Genomic DNA, 25,014 nt, shown 5'->3' with positions numbered 1-25,014 from the left:
AGTTCTGAAACTGTCCATAAGTACTATGGGTGTGTCTGTCCTTGGCTTGGGCATTTAAATCTGCAAATGAGACAGGGGGTTGTGAGGTTATCTGACCCAGGTTACTTTTCCCTTGGAGGTTGGGTGACATAGAGGAGCAATTCATAAAGACTGTGTGTTCAGCTGCTCAGAGCAAAACATCACACTTTTAGGATTACTTTTAATTTAACACAATGGCCACTAAGTCCATGTTAAATTATGAAACTTTAGGGGCCTAAAGGTGGGTGACAGGCAAACATATATCCAGTCTGTGGCCATTAGTTGGAGTTGAAGTTTGGCCCCCACGTCAATGTCTGGTTTAACTTAAGGATTTTGTTTCTGGGTATCTGGGAGGAGAAAAGGCTAGTTAACACAATGCATTGGAACAACTCTGTGGTTACATCAGAATGTGCATGTATAAAAGATGCAGCAGGTTTGGTTGAGTGATGATTGTCATGGTAACTGTAGAAGACACAATTTTGATATGGTTTATTTTGCTTTGGTTGCATTTGATTCATTGTGATTTGTTTTTTTTTGATGCTTTAGCTATTTCTCACAGCAGGAAAAGAAACAGGTCAGAATTAACAAGATTGGCAAAGAATTTTATAGACATAATAGCTGAGTAAAGCAAAGTAGCACACATCTATAAGCTGTTAGCAGACATTTCGTGGAGACTGATGAAGTAAAAGTGTGTGCTGCAGTCTTTGGCTGCCGCAGAGATACAGCAACTTCCGTGGCTTGGTCTTGCGTCTTCCAACCACTGGGTATCAGTTTAAGGATATTCCTGGCTTCTAGATATAGTGCTGTCATCTACCTGGCTTAGCAGCCAATTACATTCATAGATTTTTACAGATTTCAAACCAGGAAGTAAAAAGCATAATTTTTCTCTTATTTTGTAACAATTTTCAGAGTTTGAAATGAGGAGTGAACCATGGTTCATATTTGTTAGCAGATAAAACATTGAAAAATTTTTAAAAATTACAAAATAAAACAAGGTTATATTTTTCTGAGGAAATTATAATCCACGTACAATCCACATTTAAGGACCAGTCAAATTTTGAGTAGTATTTATAGCTTACATTACAAATTCATGCAATTAAGTGGAATACTCTCAAGGTATTTTATTGTAAGAATAGTTCATAAGATTGTTAATTCTCCAATTTCTGCAAGTTACACCGGAAGAATTTGCACAACAGTTCAGTCTGTGGAGGAGCACTGAATCACTGACAACAACTGCTAGATTTCTCTGTTTAACTGCACTTGTGCATACTCCAGTAGCTGCTGGCAGTCTTATATGTAATGACAATGAATACTGATGGTTTCACCATCATTCTAGCAGCAAACCCTGAGCCATTTTGCTGCAGAATTACCAAGTAATAATCATTACTTTGGAAAGTAAAATACGCCAATTTAGAACTTGCTTCCATAAGAAATAATTGAGAAAAATAGCAAGAGGAAATTAGACAAGTACAAGATGATGAAAGAAGTAGTAGGACATGCGTATAGTTACTCGATGTACGGAGAGAGGAGACCATGTATAGATAAGCACTGACACAGGCCAGTTGCCCCATTGGTTTGTTTCTGAGACATAATTTTTATCTAAATCTAAGTAACACATTCAGGCCTTTTTCTTATTTGATTCACAGGACCGAGCTCCAAATCCACTGAACAGAAGAACCAGCACAACAACGCTGACAGTTGATGTATTGGATGGAGATGATCTTGGCCCAAAGTTCCTTCCATGTGAATTGGTCAATAACACAAGGGACTGCCGTCCTCTTACATACAAGGCCAGTCTGCCTGAGCTCACGGACCCGGTAGGCACATACTGTGACTAGTTGTATATTATCTGAAATTCACTGCATCAGAACATTATGATAAACTCTAGCAAACTGCTTTGAGTACTAAGGGTGTTAACAGTGCAGCTTGGAAAGCAAGAAATTGCGTTATTGGAAAAATGACCATACTGCTGGTATCTTCACTGTTGGACTTCCTGGAATTGATCCAGGTAGGGATCAACCACTTTAAGTAATGCAGGTAAGTTCTGCTACTTAATCAAGGGTCATGCCATTCCCCTATCACACAATTATGGTTAAAACACATACCAATTGTTATTGAGTATGCCTAGAAACCTCCATATGTGCTGTAGGCATGAAAAGTGGTGTGGAGTTTCCCAGTGCACTATGTATTCACAGAGTACCCAACTCTGTTTAGTGATTTCTAACATTGTTGACCATTCCTGCTGATGAAATTGAGAGACATTAACAATTCAAATATGTTTTGGATTACTGTGGACAGATGTAGTAGTTAAATTGTCCATGTTTGTTAGATAAATTTTAATTGTGGATTCTATGAAAATATTTCACTGTGCATTAAAATTTTTAGACCATGATGATTGGTAATGTGAAAGGATAGAAATTCAGCATCTGTTATGCAGTACTTCCACTTAAACGACATCAATTCAGATTTTCTACTTCAGTGCTGCTGATGCTAAGCAAAGATATTTCCCCCCTGGTGTGTGACTTTCTATCCATAATATTCAGTAAATTATGGGCAGGAGATGTGAAATTGTATAATGTATAAAGTGTTTCCACTCCAACAATATCAGTTTAGCATTGTAAGTGTGCAAAGCAGAAAATTCCAAAGGTTCAGAAAGAAGACTCATGTTAAAATCTATAAATGAAAACAACGTGGATTGAAAGGGACATATCTGCAATATAATTGTTGAAATTTGATTTGCCAAATCTCCTGTAATGTCCCTTACAAACATTTGTTCTTGATATGAACCTTACCAATTTTGCCCATGTTCTCCTCTTGGTCTGAATTTCATGCAGCTAAGTTACTTGAAATGATGAAAGAACAAAATTATTGTTGTCTCAACCTCATTCGCTTTTCAATAACATTTTCTCTATCATTGTTGACCATTTCTACTAAATGAAATTCAGAGACATTAAAAATTCAAATATGTCCACTGTGGACGGATATAATAGTTAACTTGTCCATGTTTGGCTTCCATTAATTGAAATTTTTTTCTGGATTGTAGGAAAATACAAATTAATTGACCTTCAGCTTGCAGCTTTCTAGACATCCAGCATACACTATTTTTTGATGACTTGTTCTTGTCTGTGTTAACATTCCTGTCATAACCTAGCATTATTTAGGAGAATGTAACATTTTACACTATGCCAAGCAAGTACAATGTATGTTGCAAAATAGATATGCAGTTTCCAGCTGTATTGTTATCAGTTGTCTTTGGAAAGCAAGTCAAGCTGCAAATCCTTGACAATGATCACTCTTGTATGGACTGGAGTCTTCCTTGTTCTGTCTATTAACACGAGCTGCTAATGTGATTACCACCACTGTGCAGAGGTTCTGACTAGGAATTTTATTTGTAAATGATAACAAACCAGAATTCCTTATTCTGCATTGAAATGCCTTTACTTGAGGTTGAGGTATAACAGTAATCTTAATGTCATGGCTTTTTCTGTACTCCTCCCTGCTACAAATTAAACCCTGCGTATATCCTAAGGGTCAATCTGCCAATGATTCCTTGAGACATGACTCCCAGGGAATGAACAGTCACTTCCCTGACTGCAGTCGATATTTCAGGAGTCCACCTGCCAACAACTGGTGGTAAATGATCAGTTTGCTCTTCCTGACCGCAGTAACTCTGTGGCTGGCTGTGGGCCTTGTCATAACTGTTGTAACTCTATGGGTAGGGGGTCCTGCTTTAAGGTAAAACCCCACTGCCACAATCAATAGAAGCTGCAGAACTTAATCTAACGCTGTCTCTACACTCTCTCTTCCCCACTGGACTGAGCAAACAGTAATTGAGCTCTCTTCCCCTTTCCTGTCTGGTGCCTGTGTCAGATGATTAATGCAATTTTAATAATTACAATGGGTACATTTTAGTTGAGGAAATAATAGCATTTATGTTTCCCACCTCCACCTTTCTTCTGTTGAACCAAGCTAAATCCATGGCATGAGTCAACAAATAACTCCTGCATATCAGTATTTCTAAAAGCTTCATGGGATGAAATTCAGACTCAAAGAGCTGTCATACAGAACAGCAGTGTGAAAGGTAGTCCTTTGTATTAACACCCCAGGAGGACAGAGTCAGAAAGCTGTTCTGTTGCTCATCCAACTGCCTGTGTTCAGGCTTCTGAAAGTTTGGTTCTCCCAAAGCACGATGGGAAGGGGGAGCTACAATTTGTCAGCCAATTGCTGGAATATGTCACAAACTGCACAGTGCTGGCATGGGCTTCTAGTTGCATTAATCTGGGTACAGTGAGCCAAACCTCCTGCATACATTGCTACACTTAGTCCTTATGCAAAGCTCCAAATGACATTGCTTTTTCCCTGGATTACTCAAAGCTCTTTGAAGGAAATTACGCGTCACTCCCTATCCGCAGCGCCAGCGTGCAGCAGCAAAATGTGTGCCTGTGTCTGGGCATGTTCACGGTAGTCATACTTCGCATCAATGTGCAGGAGCTAGAAGTAATCTTGTTCCGAGTCTCAAGCTCTCAGTGCAGGGGTTGCTGTTAAAACCAAGAATGAAAAGGTTAACTCACTTCTAAAGCAAATGCCAGATCCCCCATACACTGAAGAAAATTAATCATAGAAGACCTATTGCTAAAACAAAATTAACACACAAAACTGAACAAAGAGCAAGTATTAATATTTGATTGATTTGAAACAATGAAAGACTCCTCTGTCAGCTACAATCATATGCTTAATAAATTACCTTAGGCATGGGTAATGGTAATGGTCTTCAACATTAGTCAGGAATACAAATGAGATTAAATTGTTATTGATTACTCTTCCCATATGCCACTGATTTTTGGCTTCATATGCAAACTATGTAATTATCGGCTGTTTTTTATTCTGTGATGTCTGTTGTAATCTACAATTATGTGTGTGATTACTGTCAGAATCATCAGTTTCAGTACAGCAGTGCTTTGTGTCTAAAGAACAGATTACATTTATATTGGGCACATTGCACATATTCTTTTTCTAGGCTTTTGTTAGGTGGGGAAATTGGATGGTGTATGATTACACTTGGGTGAAATATATTCAAAAATTGAAGATTTCAGTTTCACAAAGTTAAGGCAGAATATTTTAGTTAGCATTCCAGCATTTTTATTCCAGATTTCCAGCATTCCTGCCACATCCCTTTGATAATTCCAATTATCCTGCACTTTCAACTCCTCTGGATTTTATTGCCTTTTCATCCCAACTTGCATTCACCCTATCACAGACCTTCATTTTAAAACCTCTTTCCTTCCCAATGCTCCCAGTTCCGATAAAAAGGTCATTGACCTGGAGTGTTAATGCTCTTCCTCTGTCCACAAATACTTCTTGACTTACTAAACATTTCCAGTGTTTTCTGTTTGTCTTTGAGGAAAGTGCATCATTAACTGGACTGCAAGGAATATTTGTCTGAATTGTACTTGCCTCCAGCTGGTAGTTTCATTGAAGGTTGCAGACAACACCCTCTTCACAAGTGGTTGTGCAAATGTCAGAGGTGAAGTAGAGATCAGATGCCTATCCATTTGACTCTCTGGTCTGCTGCTGGACTCAGCACCTAGTCAAACAGTGGAACACTGATAAACTGAGTTTAGGGGCCAGATGCAAAGTGCATCCAGTTTCTTAGTTTTGTGGTGACTATTGCAATTCACCTCTGACATTCACACAACCTCATGTGAAGAGATGTTGAATGCAAGAAGAAAAGTGCTGATTAATGTCCTTTTAACTTTATTGAAATTATTTTAATGACTTTCTAGAACTTTAGAGTGCCTTCAATTAATTCTTTTTTACGTTGTTTAAATTCTTTTATTAAAATCGTTTGATCTTTTTGAATCTCAAATTATCAGAGCAATTTGGAAAAAATTCAAAGAATTCTAATGGCAGCAAATGGTTATCAGTGTATTTCAGGGATGGAGCCTTGGAATCTGCTGCTTGAGGCCTAGTTGTCATTCATCTTGTGGGATGGCCACAGAATCCAGGTCGAATGAACCTGTGAAGCTGCTACAAGTGTTGGCCACAGGAACTGTGAAGTGGGCGAGTGTGGGTCTTGAACTAGGTTATTATCAGCTCCCAGTTTAAGGTTAAGATCAATACCAAGGGTACAGTGGTGGTGCAGTGGTTAACTTACTGGACTAGTAATCTAGAGGCCAGAGATTCAAGTTCAAATCCCACCATCACACCTGTTGAATTCAGATTATTATTATTAATATGGACTTCTTTTAAAAACTAGTCTTCAGTAGTAGTGATGACATAGCTACTTATACACTCACAACCACTCATCTACTCTTAATGGATTCTTCTATAAACCCATCTGGTTCACTGATTCCCCTTGGGGGAGGAAATCAACCAGTCTGCCATCCTTACCTCAACTGACCTGTATGTGACCCCAGAACCACCAATGTGGTTGACTCTTCAATAGCCCCTGAGGTGGCCTTGCAGTCCACTAAGTTTAAAGGTAATGAGGGATGGGCGATAAATGGTGGTCTTCCCAGTGATGCCCGGATCCTAAAAAATGAGGAAATAAAAAATATGTAGAAAAATATGACATAGTACATTTTATTGAGAAGCAAATTTTGGTTTGCCAGATAATTAGTTCTTAAACAAGGTGGTGGAGCAGATTCACGGGCATTTCATTCTGCTGAAGCTTCATTGTCCCCTGTATGAGCTCAGTATATTTTTCTTGAGCTGCCATGACCAAACTGAACAGGGTTTGACTAAAGCCAGATGCATCTAAATCATCTCTTATTCAGTTTTCTTTCTCGGCCCCTGGGATAAAGGCCAACATTAGTTTGTCAGACGGTGACTGGATGGTCTTAGGGGCTTCTCTTACATAAAACTCTAGATAAGGGATGAAAATTAAGTCAAGGTTTCAGAAAGATCCAAAATGAGGAAATAGCAACAGCCACAATAAAAGATAAAAGCTTGGTAATGCAAATTACTGCAAAGGTTTTGTGACCTTGTTTTGAACCCAACTGAATACATACCAGAAAAAGTAATAAGCCCACAAAGATGGGGTTCTTCATAAGCTGCTTATTTTTTAAAAAATTATCCATTTGATGGAATATTATTGTAAAATGCTAAAAAAAACTTCTCTGAGAGTTCTGAAATTCAATTTTGATTATTGGCTTGGTCTTGAGTGAGTTTTTATTAAGTAAGTCACTTAATTCCTAATGATATGCTGTTATCAAGTTCTGCCTTAGTAAGAGGTCCCCTCTTTTTTGGCTGGAAGTGATCTTTCTTTCTGAGTTTAAAAAACACTGTAAGCCCATTCTCTGCTTTCTTCTTAGACTATCCCTCAGGGGTGACTTGCCTCCACTCTAGTTTTGTGGGTTCTGGGGTGGTTAATGAGGCCGCTGAGGGAGCCGCAGACTCTTGCATAAAAGGGGCAGGTGTTTGCTGATGGGTTAGTAATTTGTGAGGTGGTGTGCTTCTTCCACTACAAACACAGGGCTTCTCTGTGTGCCTATTACATAGATCTGAGGTCCTCGATACTATTCCTGATGTTCTTTCTCCACTCTGAGTGGTCATAGACCAGAGATTGCCAGGAGTCAGTTGGAATGTTTGCATTTCTTCAAGGAGACTTTGAGCACATCCTTGAATTTTTTTTTTCCCATGTCTGCCTGGTAATTTCTTCCCATGATGATGCTCAGAATAGAATGCCTGTTGCAGGAGTCTGGTTTTGGGCATCCCAGGGCTGCCCAGTGCAGATGACTGAGTGTAACCAGGGCCTTGATGCTGGGGATTTGGCCTGGGAAAGGATGCTGATGTTGGCTTGCTTCTCCTTCCAGGGAATTTGGAGAATTTTATGGAGACAATATTAGTGGAACATTACCATTGTCTTACACACTTATGGGAAACCCAGAACCTTATGAATGGATGGATTTAATCCTGTGCAAAGACCTGAATTTAATGTAGAATGCAAACATTTAAATATTTTCTGAAATAATGTAAATAACTATACATGACCTTTCTTCTCTTTTTGTTTTTGCATATGATGTGTTCATTTATTGTTCTTTACATAGTTACTTCTTCAATGTGAAGAATTAAGTCTTGAACTTTTTTTCTTGATTTATCTGTCTGCAAATATTTCAAATTCTTTGCTGAGGAATGAACAGCTTTCTCTAAAATCTTCATCCCAGTACCTTTCTTGCATAACATATACGTCGACAAGCAATGCTGTGAGAAATCTTACTGCCTGCCTTTAACAAAAAATTGTGTTCTGATTTATTGCTAGATCTAGCTGATTCCGTCAATAGAAAATTTCACTTGCCATTTGATCCAGCTTAAGTGAATGATATAATCCAAAGGAATTCTCAACATCCCATAAAAAGCGGAAGAATATTACAAGGGCATTATTGTGATAGTATTTTACAAGCCTGAAGCACTTTTAAGAGGGTCAGATGATATCACAGGCTGTAAAAGTAAAACCTAATGCAATTACATCTTATCTGAATCTGGTGTTAGGGATTTACAATCTTGTAGCACAGTATTGAAGATGTTTACTATTCATAACTTCCACATTCCTGTTTTCTTCTGAGTCATTACTGCTATTGAGTTTTGTTGCTCATTCTTGTATCTTCAGCTAGTGTTGCTCTCTCATTTTGGGGTTGGATCTGCTGCTGTAGATAACATGATTTATGATACAGTTATACTGCACCTTGAATCACAGTAAATTGATTTCTGTTTCACTGCAATACAGGATGAGTACTCACATTTTTGCTGCAAAAGCACAATAACACTTTAGGATATGCAATTTGGCAATTTCCAGTTTGAATTCAAGAGGTGTGAACCTCCATTGTGCCGCAAGCAGAAGTAGAGGTCATAGAGTCATTAAGGATACAGCACGGAAACAGCCCTTCAGCCCAACTGGTCCACGCCTACCAAGATTCCCATCTAAGGTAGACCCATTTGCTTACGTTTGGCTCAAATCTAAACCTTTCCTCTCCATGTACCTGTCCAAGTTCCTTTTAAATGTCGTTAATGTACCTGCCTCAACCACTTCCCCTGGCAGCTCATTCCATATACTGACCACCTTCAGGGTGAAAAAGTTGCCCTTCAGATTCTAAGTAAATCTGACCTTAAATCCTCTCACCTTAAACCCATATCATCTAGTTCTTGATTCCCCAGCACTGGGAAAAACACTGTGCACATTCACCCTGTCTACACCCCTCCTGGTTTTATACACAATTATTAGGCTCAAGGCTCAATTTAACCTCCAAATTTATTGGAGGATAGAGTGCTTAACAGTGAAAATGGGTGAGTGATCACAATATACCCATTCCACTTGCTGCAAAGATGCTGTGCATACTTACGTCATCCCTCCAGTGGGTTAGCATCTACAAATATATCAGCTCACACTGCAACAATGTCCATTGCCATAGGTACTTTATTGGAAATGTTTTGGCACTCACAGACCTTAAACAATGGCCATTACAGAGTTAATTCTTGTGGCCTGATTATGCTTCCCCTCTTCTATTATGTGAAGCTGATTTTATAGAAAATCATAGACAGGAACTTGCTGGGAAGTAATGGGGTTTCACTTCAGACTTCTGAAAGTGCAGGCACTCATAGACTGCACTCGTAAAGTATTACTCCTCATAGAGACCCGTTAGGCGGCCTGTGGCCCTATGGAGAGGGTGGGGGTCTCCGTCACCCCCTCGCACAAAGAACATTGCCTCCTAGTTAATCCTCTCCACCTGCCTGCCCAGTCCCTCTGAGACCCTAGGAGCATTTCCCTCCCTCTCTCATCATTGCAGCATTCATGCTTTGTAGCAATGATTTCCAGTAGCTGGAAGAGTGTCTTTTTTCCTTGCACTGGTGTCCTTTTATAGTTGCTAGCTGACATTGCAGCTGGGTAATCTTGCAATAGACTTTATAAATAACATAAGCTGAAACCAACACAGGCTGTCATTACGCAGAATACCTGACAATGCTGTTTTGTGAACATTGCGATAGATCATGCTGTTTATGCACTTTCTAAAACAGTTTTAATGTGCCACACTTGCTTTAACACAAGTAACAAGTGGGAAGTAAATTCTTAGCCCAGTCACTCTTAAAATTCTGATGCAAAGTCAGCCAAGTGGCCAGCCACATCACTGGATGGCTTGTGATTTGATTGATGATGCCAGTAAACTAAGCGCAGCACTGGTACATTAGATCTCGGATAGGCTTGGATGATTGAACAAGAGAAGGAGCCTAAATGAGACAGCAATCAACTGGAGCTCTTGCTTGTGTTCTCTGTTCCTTCTGCCTTCACACTAAAACCATTTCACATGTCCAGTGCAATTTCTGTGGGCTCCCAGTAAGGTATGCAGGTTGGACTGCTCACTGTTGGTGTTAATGTTGTTAATGTTGGAGCGGTACGGTAGCGTAGCGGTTAGCGCGACGCTATTACAGCGCCAGCAATCGGGGTTCGATTCCCGTCGCTGTCTGTAAGGAGTTTGTACGTTCTCCCATGTCTGCATGGGTTTCCTCCGGGTGCTCCGGTTTCCTCCCACATTGCAAAGATGTACGGGTAGGTTAATCGGGTTTAAAATGGGCGGCACAGACTCGTTGGGTCGGAAGGGCCTGTTACGACGCTGTAAATAAAATTTTCAAAAAATTTAAAATTTAACAGGCAGAATACATGCAAGCCCCATTCATTTGCAGTCTCCTACCCAATACCAAGGTTTGGGTGTCAATACAGCAACGCTTCCCTGATTTTTAACAGTAAGGTACCCACATTCCAAAATAAATACACATTGTCTCCTCAATCATCATGTCAGTTGGAAACAAAACTAAGTATAAACAGTAAGGTTTCCAGATAAGACCATTGCCTTTGAGTGAAAAGGACGTACAAAATTTTGTTCATTTAAATGGACCCAAATTGTCCAACATGGATCAATTACATTGCAGAATTCAATTCATTGCGCTGCTTTAGTTGAGCAGACTAATTATGATCATTTTTTCTTGTTTCTGTCTCTGGAGTTTTGAAGATGCTTTACAACAAAATGAGATGATTTATTGTCATCTATTTCTCATTCCGCAGTGTGCAGCTTTACCTGATGGTTGATATTTGGAAGCAGTATGAGAAAGTGTGGGATGCTTCTGTAGGTGGTGTACATTATGTGAATTTCCATTCATGATGTGTTCAGAGCTCCAGTGGTTTCAGTAATTGGGCAGAGGTCAGCAGATCCCAGAGGATTTTTTTCCTCATTTAATTTTAATTGATGGTAATGTGTGCAGGGCGGTATATTCCTGATATGCATCCCTGTTGGACAAAGTTCTGTGGAGGCAGTAGGAGATTATAAATTCCACACTTTTATGTGCATATTAAGGCAAACTAGCTGATTTCAGATACCCAGTGGGGAACTAGGCTTTGTATCAGATAGGGCTGTGGCACTAATTCTCTGACCTACAGTGTTAATGAGTGCAGGTCCCCACTGGAAATGTAGGCTTGATGAATTTCATCCCCTTATTAAAAACCCGGCATGCAAGCTTTTACTGATTTGCTCGTGGTGTGACAATTTTAATCAACTAAATGGATATAAACTGTGTGGCATCCTTCAGTTCCTTGGGACAATGATTTGAGCCTTTGAGATCAAGCCTATGTTGAACATTGAACCATAGAGTCACATAACATGGAAATAGGCCCTTTGGCCCACTGGGTCTGTGCAAGCCATCAAATATTTACCCACACTAATCCCATTTCCCAGTGCTCAGCCTGTAGCCTTCTAAGCCTTGGGTGTTTCAACTGCTCCTCTGGTTACTCCTTAAATGTTGTAAGAGCACCTGCCTTCACCACTCCCTCAGGCAGTGTCTTCCAGATTCCAATGACCTCAGAGTGGGAACATTCTTCTTCAAGTCCCCCCTATGTCTTCTACCCTTTATTTTAAACCTATGCCCTCTGGTTCCAGACACCTTTGCTGAGGGGAAGGGTTACTTACTGTCTGCTTTATCTGTGTCCCTCATAATTTTGAGCACCACAATCAGGATCCACCCCCCCCCCCCCCCCCCCCCCCCCCCCACCGCCCACCTCAGCCTTCTCTGCTGCCAGGAAAACTAACCGAGTCTTTGCAATCTCTCCTCATCACTGAAACACTTCATCCCCAGCAACTTCCTGATGAATCTCCTCTATACCCACTCCCCTCCAATGCAATCAAGGACCTCCTATAGTGTGGCATCCAGAACTGCACACAGTACTTAAGCTGTGGCCCAACTAGTATTTTGTATAGTTGCATCATAACCTCTCTGCCTTTATGTTTTATGCCCTGACTAATGAATCGAAGTATCCTGTATGCCTTCTTAACCACCTTATCTGTCGTGCTGCTGCTTTTCTGCAGTTGAAGACTACCCTCCTTATTATAACATCACCACCAACTCTCGTGTCATCATGCCTCCTGCATTCACATTCAGATCCCTAATGTATATAACGAACAGCAGAGATTCCATCACCTATCCCTGTGGTGCCCGAATGGTTGACGGCTTCCAATTGCAAATACTCCCCTGGACCAAAACCCTCTGCCTCCTATCACGTGACTTCTGGATTCAGTTTGCCAATTTGCCCATCATCCAGTGTGGCTCAGGATCCCTATCCTCGCTGCAGATGAAGGCTGAAAAAGTGCAAGGTTTTGTGGCTTCTGCTTTCTCTGGTGCCTCTTCTCAATTATTTGAGCTTCCTGCTTCTCCTTACCTTTTCCATTGTAGTCCTGAACCAAGGGAATGCAGAGTAATTTTTTTTACTATAAAATTATATATAACAATGAAATATATCTGGCAAAGACTTGGTTGAACAAGTAGCCAGAAAGATAATCTCGTCAAATTTGGGATTTGGGCTCCACTCCACGTTTTTGTCAGGGTTTCCTCCCTTAGCCTTCTTTTCACTTGAGATACCCCCAAGGTTTGGTTAATGAAACACCAAGGCATGCCAGGAGACCTACATGCTGCATGACTGAAGGCTGAACCATGGTACAACCATGTGGAGGACTTGTTGATAGCGAGGATATAAACTAACCAGCCAATGGTGTACGCTGGAAGTGAGAAGTGCACCAGCATACTAGCACACAGAAAACTAGCAGCTCTCCACCTACACAGTAGACGCACCACACTTGATTCACTGACACAGAAACAAAATAATAGTTTCCAGTGACTCAGTAGCAAACTATTCTTTAAATAGATGAAGCCTAAATTGTGTTTGCATTCACACATAATCCACCTGCCATTTCACCCAATTATTTTAAAGAATTTCAAATGTTACATTTACAATTGGTGTTTTTAGTTGGTAATTATTTTATTTCCCTTTGCAATTTCTCATGCCCGCAAGCAATTATTCCCATTTATATCATGTTACTGGAGAACTAATAACCTATTGATTCAGCAAATTAGCTCTCAATGGAAGGACAAGTACCATTTACAATTTACCATACTTAAAAATTAGTTATTTTGCATCTTCTTAGTTGTAAATGGTTGGTTTCAATAGACCTGGGCTAATTTAAACTGACATCCATTAAAGTCATAGGCACAAGAATGCATTTTATATATTTTTTGCATTTGCTCTGAGTTATTGTAAATAAAGGTTCAGCATTTTTCAAAGAAAGGAAATAATGGTGCATGTACCCTCAGAATGAAAATCATCAGCATTTCAATTTATTGTTTGGTAGTTCCAGAACACTGGGTCCAATGTTGAAAACACTGACATTGATTAATGCGTACAGTGAGCAGTGGAAATGTAACTGACTCAGTTTAGAAAAGTTTACCTCAAACACAATGACTAACTTTGGATTATTAAAGTATATGATCCTCCAGACTATGGCTACTTTGCAATAAATTAGTGCTTTATTTATAGACTGCAGATGTAATGCCACGTGGAAAAAATATTGAAAAAGAGAAGAGATAAGATTGCTCGCTTTTTGGGACTTCCATTTTTCTCTTTTACCATCAAAATGTTCAACTCATCTGATTCCTTGCTGTGGTGCATTCCATTGTGTTGGCTATCTTCCTCAACCTCATCCAAGTCGCCTTTCTTCACATTATTGACCCAGATGTAAGCATTGATATGCTTATTCAAATATCAAACACTGAAACTGATTTTTTAACACGCCTTCTCAGAATGTGGCCATCAATTATCATTTGTCCTTGGTTGCCTGGAAGAGATGGTGGGTGAGCCACCTTATTGAACTGCTGCAATTTGTATTGATTTGATTCAACTGAGTGGCTTGCTAGACCATTTCACAAAATAGTTAAGGATCAGCCCATTGCATTGCAAGCGAAGCCAAGGATAGGCCAACCTGGATAAGAATGGTGTATGGTCTCCTCCACATTATTGAGCTGGTTATATTTTATAACAGCCTGACAGCTTTGTGGCCATGCCTATTGATTTGTCTTTTAAACTGAATTCAAATGTGCAAACTGCCACAGTAGGATTTAAACCTATAGTTTTAGTTTTAGTTTTAGACCAGTAATATAATTACTGCAATGCAGTTCCCTGAAGTATTGTCCGTCCATATGAGAGCAGTGAACTCAGCACAGATAATTGGTTAGAAATTGTGATTCAGAGGTGTTGGTGATTGATGGGGTTGCAGTGATTGATAGAGGCCTTCTTTGGTGAAAGTCATAAAAATGTAACATTAGAGTTTTGAATAAAAAATCAAATTTCATTGAAAATTCGGGATTTTTGCTCCAGCTCCTTTGTAGATTTGGTGTGCCTACACATGAGCACCCAGGCATTGTGGCCGCTTCCTCAATTTTAATTCCCTGATGCGAGGCATATGCTGACACTATTTACATCGTGCCTGTGAGGTGAACCTCAGTATGAATAAAGTAGACGAGCCTGAGATGATCCTGGGCTGATGCTGAGAACCCTGTATAAACAGAATATCCTCAAGTCGTCCTCATTCAGAGCCATCCACCGATCTGCCAACCAGATTCCCGCCCTGTCTCTCCATCTGCAATGATCCAATGTTAAACTGCTCCCAAACCTAATGCTCTACTGACCCAACTACCAAAGCCAAACCCTATCAACCAATGAACCACCATCAATCACAAACACCTCTGTCCAATTGATTACACTTCAAAACCATTATTATGCATGTTGCTATTGTCCATTTTAGCACAGGCCTCCGGTTATGCCAACTAGTTTAATATTTGCTGCTTTATATAGAGCAGATAATCATTAAATGAGTATAAAGAACATGAGATCATTGAGTTAGAAGATTACTGAGAGAGAATGAAGAACAGGAGATTATTGAGAGAATAAAGAGCAGGAGATTACTGAGAGAGGTTAAAGAGCAGGAGATTACTGAGGGACAATAAAGAGCAGGAGATTACTGAGAGTGGTTAACAGCAGGAGATAGCTGAGAGAGTGTGAAGAGCAGGAGATTATTGAGAGAAGGGCAGGATATTATTGAGAGAGAATAAAGAGTGGGAGATTATTATGAGAGGTTAAAAAGGATATTACTGAGTGGTAATAAAGAGCAGGAGATTACAGAGACACATAAAGAGTTGATTATTGAGAGAGCCCAGTGGATTTATCAGCCTTTACCCCTTTTAATTTGCCTAATACTATTCCTTTGTGATGTTAATAGTATTTAATTCCTTCCTGGCATTTTTAAGTATTAATAAGATGTATATAGTATCTTCTACCATATAAAAGGAAGGGAGTTACTGAGGGAGTGTAAACCAGTCTAAATTATAATTAAGAGTTATATCCTGCTTAGGTGTTTTCTAAATTATAACTTGTCCTTCAGGTAGGTGTTTTATGCCACTTGTGTGGACCAAGAGCAGAGACTGCCAGAAGATTGAGCAAAGTGACCACTGTACTTTCCAAAATGGCAGATTAAAATGAAGTAGTGATAGGGGACAGAAGAGTATTTTTGTTAGCTAATTACTCACTGCAGCCGCAAATATAAGTTGCAAAGGCTGTGTAGCCAGTGTGCATGCCAGGTTAGGAATACCTCCTCAACTGTGGAGAGGAACTTGGAGCAAAAGGGCAAAGACCCAGTTTTCGTGCAAGCTCTCTTTCTAACTACCAGTTCCACGACAGACGCAATCCAAGTGCAGACTGGGTCCAAGCAGGCCTCTAATCACACTCAGCCATGTCATTCTGTCACCTGACATCAGACTGTACTTCTCAGTATTTCTCTCTGCATTATTGCATCTCACCTCAAACAAGCTGCATGCAGAAATGGGGCTAATCTACATTACAAATAGGAACCTGTTCAACCTCTGTTGCTTCCACTCCAGGACCAAGGTCACTCCAGCTTCAATCATTGAGCAGCAGTGCACTGACAGTTCTTTATTAGTCATCTATATCCAAGTGGCATTTAATTTTCTCCTGAATTATTCTAAACTCCCACCACCTACAATAACCTCATAATTACTAGATTTGCCCTTACCTTTTTTTTCCTGAATAGATATTTACAATTGTGCATCCCTACAAAACCAGCAGTGCCTGTATCGCAGCAGTTCTGGGGAACTGCGGCCAGCATCTCTGCAATTTCTCATCTTTACTTTTTATTAACATCCCAGGATGCATCCATTTGGGATTTAGGTATTAATTTCAACTTTGCATTATTATGATTACTATTCCAAAGGTCCTCGCGGACTGTTACATTCTCCTCTTAAACCATTTCATTTGGTAGCATTAGATCCAACAATTCCTCCTACATTCCTTGTTGGGAAGGAAACAAAATGGCAAAGGAAATTCTCCTGCAAATACTTAAGAAATATCCTTCCTCTGTCTGTAACAAAATCAATGCACCATTTAATACTAGTGTAGCTCAAGTCTTCCATGGAACGGTATGCTTCTTGCACCTCTTAGTAATTTCTTTGTAATCCGTTCTATCTTTCTATCATTTCATCACCCATACAACACAAGTAGTGTGATAGCTCATTTATTGTTACTTCACTCTAGATAAATAGATTGTCTTGAATCCAAGAACATTGTCCTTCTTACACAGTAGTATTTTATATAAAATGACTGCTTTTTTTTAACTTCCAGTATGTTTCCATATGACCTTGTACCCATAAATATTAAGCATAAAATTTTCCCCTTTTCAGCCACGTCTCAATTATCACCAGTGGAGCTCATTGACCTTGTTCACCAGGCTTCATGCATTGATTTGTTTAAATGCTCTCCAATCCTAACTTAGACGATTGTAACTATTTTATTATTTCCAGCTCTAACTGGCTGTCCTTGACCTATGCGCAGTACCTTTCTGTTACATAGTATAGCCTCTGCTTGCACAAACCCCTGAGGAGTTAAATTCAGTCCTTCCCTACACCACGAATTAACTGCCCTCAAGGACCCCTCCACCTTCAATAGGTCCCTCTTACCATAGAGCTGGTCCTGATGACTCATGAGACTGAAACCCTCTCTCATGCATCATCTCTTTAGCTAAGCGTTAACTTGCCCTCTCCTCTTCTTTGTTCTACTCTCACATATGCTCTCTCTCACAAAGGCAACCATGGTTTTGCTTCTTTACTTCCTCCTTAGCTTCCTGAACTCTGCAGGAATTCAACTTACTTTCTTTCAAGTTATTTCTGACATGGACCACAATATCTAAGTCTTCCCCTTCCTTCCAGCAGTTTGTTCTGCAATGTATGCATGATGGCCCTTACCACGGCAACAGGAAAACAACATATCACAAGGAAGCATATGTATGCAATATTACCATTGAATCTGCGCAAGAATGGAACTACTTGTGTAATTAATTAATTTGAAGTAAAGAGACTGTTGTATCAGAAGATGTAGGTTGTCGTATAAGAAGGCATAACAGCTAATCTCCCCTTAAAATATCAGAAGTAGCATGGGTTGAAAAAATTTGACGACTTTTGGCATGGCTGAGAATGTTAGCCAAGATATGGAGATTCGTACCTATATTCCATTTATATTGCATCTTTCATAGTAGAATCACTATTGCAAGGTGGGGCTCGGGAAGTCCCCATCTACTGCTGAATGGGCGATGTTTATTGATGGCAGCCACCTTCAAAAAAGGAGACATCTGACTGTGGTAGCTAAAGAGGGGTCTCCAGGCTGTCCACCACTGGGAAAGTCAGTGCCAAGGTCCTCCCCAAGTGCCTGCCTCCAGAACATACAAAACTGGAGTGGAAGTACGTCATCCTCAATCCTGAGGGAAGGAAATATTGATCAAAAACTGAGAACTCCACTGCTTTTCAAAGTAGTACAGGAATCGACCGTGTTCAGCACAAAGGGCAGGCTAGAGGTAGGGTTAACATCTGCAATACTAGACCTCTGATGGTGCTGCGCAACGTCTGTAGTCCTGTGCTGAAACCTGAACTATGTTCTCAAATCTCTGGAGTGGGGATTGAATTCAAGACCTTGTGACTGAGAAGCAAGAGTATCTGAAAATGGTATATAATCACTGAGTACGGATGCAATCTCAACAAGGGTTTGAAATTTGTACTAATAATAGAAAAAGTAATTATTAAAAAAACCAACAGGGAACAATTTATAGGAATTGATTGCTATTATGATAGAAACTGAGCTAAAATAATGTTTGTTTTCCATTTCTGTACTGTGAAGATCTGGCTTGAAGTAATGCTTGCTTGTGGTTTTATAAAAACCTCTGGAATTGAGGAGTAAAAAAGCTTGCCAGAAGAATATTTGTGCAAAAGGTTATTAAAATAGGGAATATATTACCGCAAGTGTCCTATGTAGCCAATTAAATCTCAACATCAACAGATGGATTAAATAAACACTTACAGCAAAATATGAAATGGCTATGGGGAAACTATAATGAAATGATTCATTGTTCAGCCCCAGTGTAGAGTACCTCCATAGGTACAATAGAATGAAGGAAGCTGTAACTTCTATGATTGTGAGAAGTATCATATGCTTGAAATGTCAAGTATCCTCTTGGTATTACACTTTGATCACATTTAATTATTCTTAATAAATCTCATCCAGCTATATGGGTCTGGGATTTACATCATTAGGTTTCATGGGGAGAATGTACATGCACATCAAAAAGCCTGTAGCCACTGGACAATGAGTGGTTGGAATTATTAATGAGCTGTCCTGAAGTGAAATGGGATAGCTATAACTGGCTCACTTTCATATATTGTAACATCACTGAGAAAATCATAAGAAATTCAGTGCCTTGCAAGTAGCATGATGCAAATGACAAAAAAGTTTGCTGGCCCAGAAATGAGAAGCAGGTCCATTAAATCTGCTCTGAATTATCGTACTCAAACAGTTCTCTATTGATATGCATGAATCTCCTGAGAGAACATAGAAAACCGAGAGAGAAAAAAAACAGGGCTGAAAATGCAAAAAGATTTCTGTCCACAAATGTTGCCTGTTGAAGTAGTTTGCATTTGGTACATCTCAGCAAGTTACTTCACTAAGCAGTCAATGCAGGACCTGTGAGCACCTGTATTAGTTGGTAGCCCAGTGAGCCAGTCCTTGAGGAGCACTGTTGAAGGAGAGGTCTGAACATAGAAGTTTTCTTCTCACTGTCTGCCCTGCCTCCATCCCCACACTCAGGTGAGACAGTCAGTGTGTCATTCAGACATGCATTAGTAGGCTCGAGAAACGTATGAGTACGGCAATTGGTTAAGTGCAGTTCAGATTGTAATTGAGCCTGGTGGGAGGGATTTGTGATTTGTAATTTTATATTACATCGGGTAATAAAAAGTAGATGTATCTCACTTTAGGATTGAATTCTGTTCATTTTTATGTGTGATGCATAATAAAACCAAGGATGGTTAGGTTGGCCTTGACTCAATAAAATCTTTTTCAACATGCCTTCTCAAAAGACAGCTGAATAGACATGGTGCTATGTACAAAAAACAGTGCATGCAACATTTGAATGATTTCTAACATATAAAAAGTTATTGGGCATAAATAATATTCTGATCATAAAGAATGCAAAATCTAAGTCTGAATACTACACATTGAGCCTGAGAAAATAGCTGTGCAGACCCTCAACATTTCCAATAGGACTGTTGCAGGTATTCACACTCAACAACAATAATTGATTAGGCACAGAGAGGATCTGTATTAACTGACAAATACCTTTATTGGTTCAGTTAACGACAAGTTAAAAAACTAGATATCTGTGCACACACCCACTAGGTTCCTCTGACCCTCCCTGAACAGTCAAAGAATAGAAAACGTAATAACCAGGGATAGGAGTTTATGTTGGCCATTATCTTGATCCCGATGTAATCTCCACGTTTCTGATGTGGGGTCATCCACTTCTGCGATGGTTGGTCTCCAGAGTTTTCGCTGCTTCTACACCTGAAACCCTCCATTCTTAACCTCTTTCTTATCAGATCGAATTGTTGTGTTTCAATTTCATTGGCTCAGGTTCACCTTGCAAGCCTGTGTCAGCTTCTCATTGGATCTGGCCCAAGGCTACAAGCAGTATTACTTTATTGCTCTTCCCCCAGACCTGTGTATCATGTCACTTTCTTTGATCTCCCTGAGACAGACCAGTTCAAACCACTTTAGCCAGGTCAGCCAAACACTGGGCTCAGGCTACTTCAGGACACAGGCTGTTCTTTCTACAAGCCTGCCATTTCTGCCGAATAAGATGAACAGCTCCTTATTTGGAAATGATCTCAAGTTTAGCAGATCATCAGCAGGAACCTCATTGTGTCCACTTTCAATTGCTCTGATCAAGCCATCGCTGAGCAAGAATCAGTTCACAAAGCAGTTCGCAAAATGGTGGCTGCAAGAAGTCTCACAAAATGGCAGCCTCCATTCCTTTGACCACATGGCAAGAACAAAGACATTTAGTTTGTCTGCTTCCACTGTCCTTGGCTCATTTCACTTTAGCTGATCTGGAGATTTTAATTCCTTCTGGCCAACAGGATCTTGAACTCCTATCCCTGGGTATCCCTGTGGTGAAAATTGAAGAGGGACGTTGAAGGACATACTTGATATGGAACCTCCCTTGATGGGCAAGCAGTTTAAAGAATTGGGGCAGGTGGCGTGCAAACCCAATTGATAGCTTTCCCAATATTCTTTTGATTCAATTTCATTCAAGTTAATAATTTACCTGTACACTCTATCTATTAGATGGTTCTTTAATTGCTTGATCCTATTATCTAGTCCAGAAACTGCAGAGATGAGACTAATAATTCTCTCAGACACCTTTCTCAGTCACCTTGCATTAGTTCTATTACCATTGTTTCACACTTATGTCCTTTGATATTCCATACGAATCTATCATCTGTCTGCTTATTTGTATAGATGGTCCCAGCTGTACTGCAAAGCTCTGGCTACATCTATTGTTTTTTTTATAACAATGCAGCCTGAATCAGTGTCATCCGAAAATTTGATAAGTCTGCGGTTGGCTTTAGTTTCCAATTTAAGTAATTAAGTAGCAACACTTCCCAACTCCAATATAACAAAATGTTTGTCATGATTGAAAATCACAGAGACTGCATATGCCAGAAATCTGAAATATGGGTCTTAGACCTAAAATGCTAGTTCTGTTTGTCTTTCCACAGGTGCTGCCAGACTTGCTCAGTTTTTTCAGCATTTCATGTTTTTATTTCACCTCTCATTAGTGTTGTTTCTTCACAAACCTTTAGCTCCTTTTCTATTTAATTGTGTAGTTTACCCAGTGACCTTTAGCTTAATTCTAAAATGTTCAACTGAAACCATGTTGAAAATGTGTTAACATCAGAGTAAATGATATTATAGTGAATTTTCCTGTCCAGGAGATCAGTAATCTCCTCAAGACATTGACATAATGGTGACTTTGTTGTCATACAAAATATATTTCTGAAGATAAGTTGTTTCTAGTAAAGTACTTGTTATACAGGAATTTATCCATCATATGTATTGCAAAAGTTTTCAGTTGTTTACCTGGGATAGAATTAAGTGGAAACACTTTAATAGCCTGAGTTAAGTTTGTCTCCAGTTTTATGCTTAAATATTCCATTCACCTGCTTCTTGTCCCATAACATTCACCAGTATATGATGAGTCTCTCGTGCTGCTGAATTTTTTTTTTGTTGATCCACTCCCAGGCAAATGCTATGAGACTGAAATACTGCAAATGTCATCAGTCTCTCGAGCTTGTCATTTGCTATTTTGACCTATAATAAAACCTCCATGATATTTCATGTTCAATATGGTGAAGAGCTTTTCTTCTGGCTTGGATTAATTTAGTTTAGCATTAAATCCTTTTTTTTGTCTTTTAGTCTATGAAATTAGACTTCATAGTGCATGTTGTTGGGAACACTGCTAAATTGCCTTGAACTTCTTGTATGATATATCTATATATTTTTAGGATGTTGTTTACCATTTTTATATTGGCAGTTGTGACTGCATTGCTAATGCACTGCATGTATGCAAAGCAGGTACAGCATGATATCACTCGTCTTGCAATGCTTGTTTGATGCCATTGCTGTCTAATTGGACCTCGATGATTTGGCAAATGTCAGATTTGTAAGCAGGTAGAGGGAACCTGGCATTTAGCAACAGGAGGAACCCCTGCTTTAACGTGACCATCACACACTATCAGGGATGTTGATGATTGATTGGAAGAAGAGTTTGTTGTGCAGATTTTCTGAAGTTTGATTGCTATTTAGTGTTGGAGTTTGAGAAATCTTGAAATGGTGCTTTGGCTGATGATAGAGTTGAATGTTAGTTTTGACCAATTGCTGCTTAATGTGGGAGCATTGCTGAATATTCCTATGTGACTACTGTGCATCAAGAGGGAAGGAAGGAGGGGGAGGAGGAGGCTTCTAGCAGGAGAGCCTAGTCATATCCAGGATTTTTGATTTTGATTTATTGATTTTTTTATTTACAGCATGGTAACAGGCCCTTCCGGCCCAACGAGTCCACGCCGCCCATTTTTTTTAAACCCAAGCTAACCTACCCCTATGTCTTTGGAATGTGGGAGGAAACCAGAGCACCCAGAGGAAACCCACGCAGACACGGTAGAACGTACAAACTCCTTACAGACAGCGACGGGAATCGAACCCCGATCGCTGGCGCTGTAATAGCGTTGTGCTAACCGCAATGCTACCGTGGTCCTACATCCATCTGATTGAGGAGCTAGGCTTGAAGAAGCTCCATTTCTCCAAGGATATCTTCACAGAGATCTACAACATCCTGAAACCACATACTGCCGCAGAGCAGGGCCGAGAAGCACCCTACCAATGGCAATTAAGATCATTGTTGGTGTGAATTTCTGTGCCTCTGGGAATGATAATAATGTCTGCAATTTGAGAACACATCTGAATTGGGGAAGCAATGCAAGCTCTCTGCTGAAGAACAGCTGACTTCATCCCCTTCTGGTTAGGTAGACAGGGTGAGTGCAGAGACTGTTGCAGATTCCAAGTATTCCAGCAAGCCATCAACGGCATCATCATGTCCTTAAACTCCACACAAAAATCTTGTGATGCACAGGAACTGCAAGGGATTATGGCCTCCTCGACAACCAGTTAATCTGCGAACAAGACTCAAAAATAACTGTTGGTGAACTCCCGATCCCAAGGCAGGAGCCATGAATTCCTTCACCATGCAACAGCCCACTTTGCCCGCTATTTTTGAGCCTTTGCATCAATTTAAAGGATGACTTCTTAGGCACAAGGAATATCTAGTAAGCACCTGGCTCCTGGCACCAGTCTGAAGTAAAGCAAAAGAGGAGAATGTGCCCGCAGCACCTTCCAAACCCACAACCTCTGCAAGATAGAAGGACAAGTGCAGCAAGAACATGGGCTCAATACCACCTGAAAATTGTCCTCCAAGCTACACACCATTCTTATTTGGAATATATCACTGTTCCTTCATCACTGAGGGCTCCAAATCTCTCTCCCTAACAGTATTGTGGGTATACACCCACCTCAAAGACTGTGGCAGTTCAAGAAAACAGCTTACCACCATCTTCTCAAGGGCAATTAGGGGTGGGCTCAGGCTGCAAAGCCCGCATCCCTTGAATGAATAAAAACTATTATGGAGGCAAGGACGGCTTGGGAGGTTCTTTGTTGTTGATCCAAAATCCTGGAACTCCTTACTTGACAGCACTATGGCTGGACATTAACATCAATAAGTGTAGCAATTCAAGTAGGAGCTTCTCCATCGTATTCTTATGGGAAACTAGGGATGAGCATTAGATTCTGGGCAGATCGGTGATGCTCACAATCCCATAGATGAATAACAGTAACTAAAAAACAGTGTCCACTCCCATCACAGTTCCTGTCTTACTTTCCCCCTGTTGCTGATCATCTCAGCATCTACTTGACTGTAGTTGATGATAAAAAGTTGGGTGACTGATTGGGCTGTGACAAGGATGAAGAGAGATTAAAGTGGGATATACTCATGCTAAGTGAATAGCTGAGGACATGGCAGACAGAATACAGTATGGAAAAATATAAGGTCATCTACTTTGGTAGAAAAAAAATAGTGATGCAAAATTGAAAAATGTTGCTGTTCAGAGGGATCTTGTTATTCTTGTATATAAACCACTGAGAAGTTAATGACACGTACAGGAAACAGGAAGGCAAAACAATGCATTGGCCTTTATTGCAAGAGGATTTGAGTACAAGAGTAGATACTCCAATTAGATAGGCCCTGGTGAGGCTACACCTGGAATAAAGATGAAAGGAGTGTGATGAAGATTCACTAGTTTAATTCCTGGATGAAGGGGTTTATCCTTTGAGGTCAAGGCCTATACTCCTGAGTTCGAAGAATGACAGATGATCTCATTGAAATATAAAAAATTCTTATGGGTTTTGACTGGGAAGATGTTTCCCCTGGTTGGGGTGTCTAGAATCAGGGGTCACAGTTGCAAATTAAAGAGTCTGCCATTCAGGACAGAGTTGTGAAGAAATTTCTTCACCTTGGGGAGACTCAGTCACTCAAGACAGAGCCAAAAATATTTTTGAATATTAAGGGAATTAAAGAATATTGGGTTAGTGCAGGAATGTGGCCCAAAAGTAAAAGATCAGCAATGATCAGCATAATAGTAGGGTACTCTGATGTTGAAATGGAGCTGGCCACGTCATTCTAG

At 40.0% G+C, this 25,014-nt stretch overlaps 1 protein-coding gene across 1 annotated transcript in view; it reads left to right on the top strand.

Annotated features, from left to right (window-relative positions):
• Nucleotides 1-25,014, top strand: part of pcdh15b (protocadherin-related 15b) — a 564,355-nt gene that overhangs the window by 157,735 nt on the left and 381,606 nt on the right. The window contains exon 8 of the mRNA XM_052027763.1: nucleotides 1,665-1,835. Within this exon, the coding sequence (XP_051883723.1) occupies nucleotides 1,665-1,835 (171 nt within the window). The remainder of the gene's footprint in view (nucleotides 1-1,664; nucleotides 1,836-25,014) is intronic.

The sequence above is a fragment of the Pristis pectinata genome, chromosome 12 (genome assembly GCF_009764475.1).
Source record: "Pristis pectinata isolate sPriPec2 chromosome 12, sPriPec2.1.pri, whole genome shotgun sequence".
Taxonomy (NCBI): domain Eukaryota; kingdom Metazoa; phylum Chordata; class Chondrichthyes; order Rhinopristiformes; family Pristidae; genus Pristis; species Pristis pectinata.
Note: the sequence above shows the minus strand (reverse complement) of the source record. Positions and strands in the feature narration are given on the sequence as shown.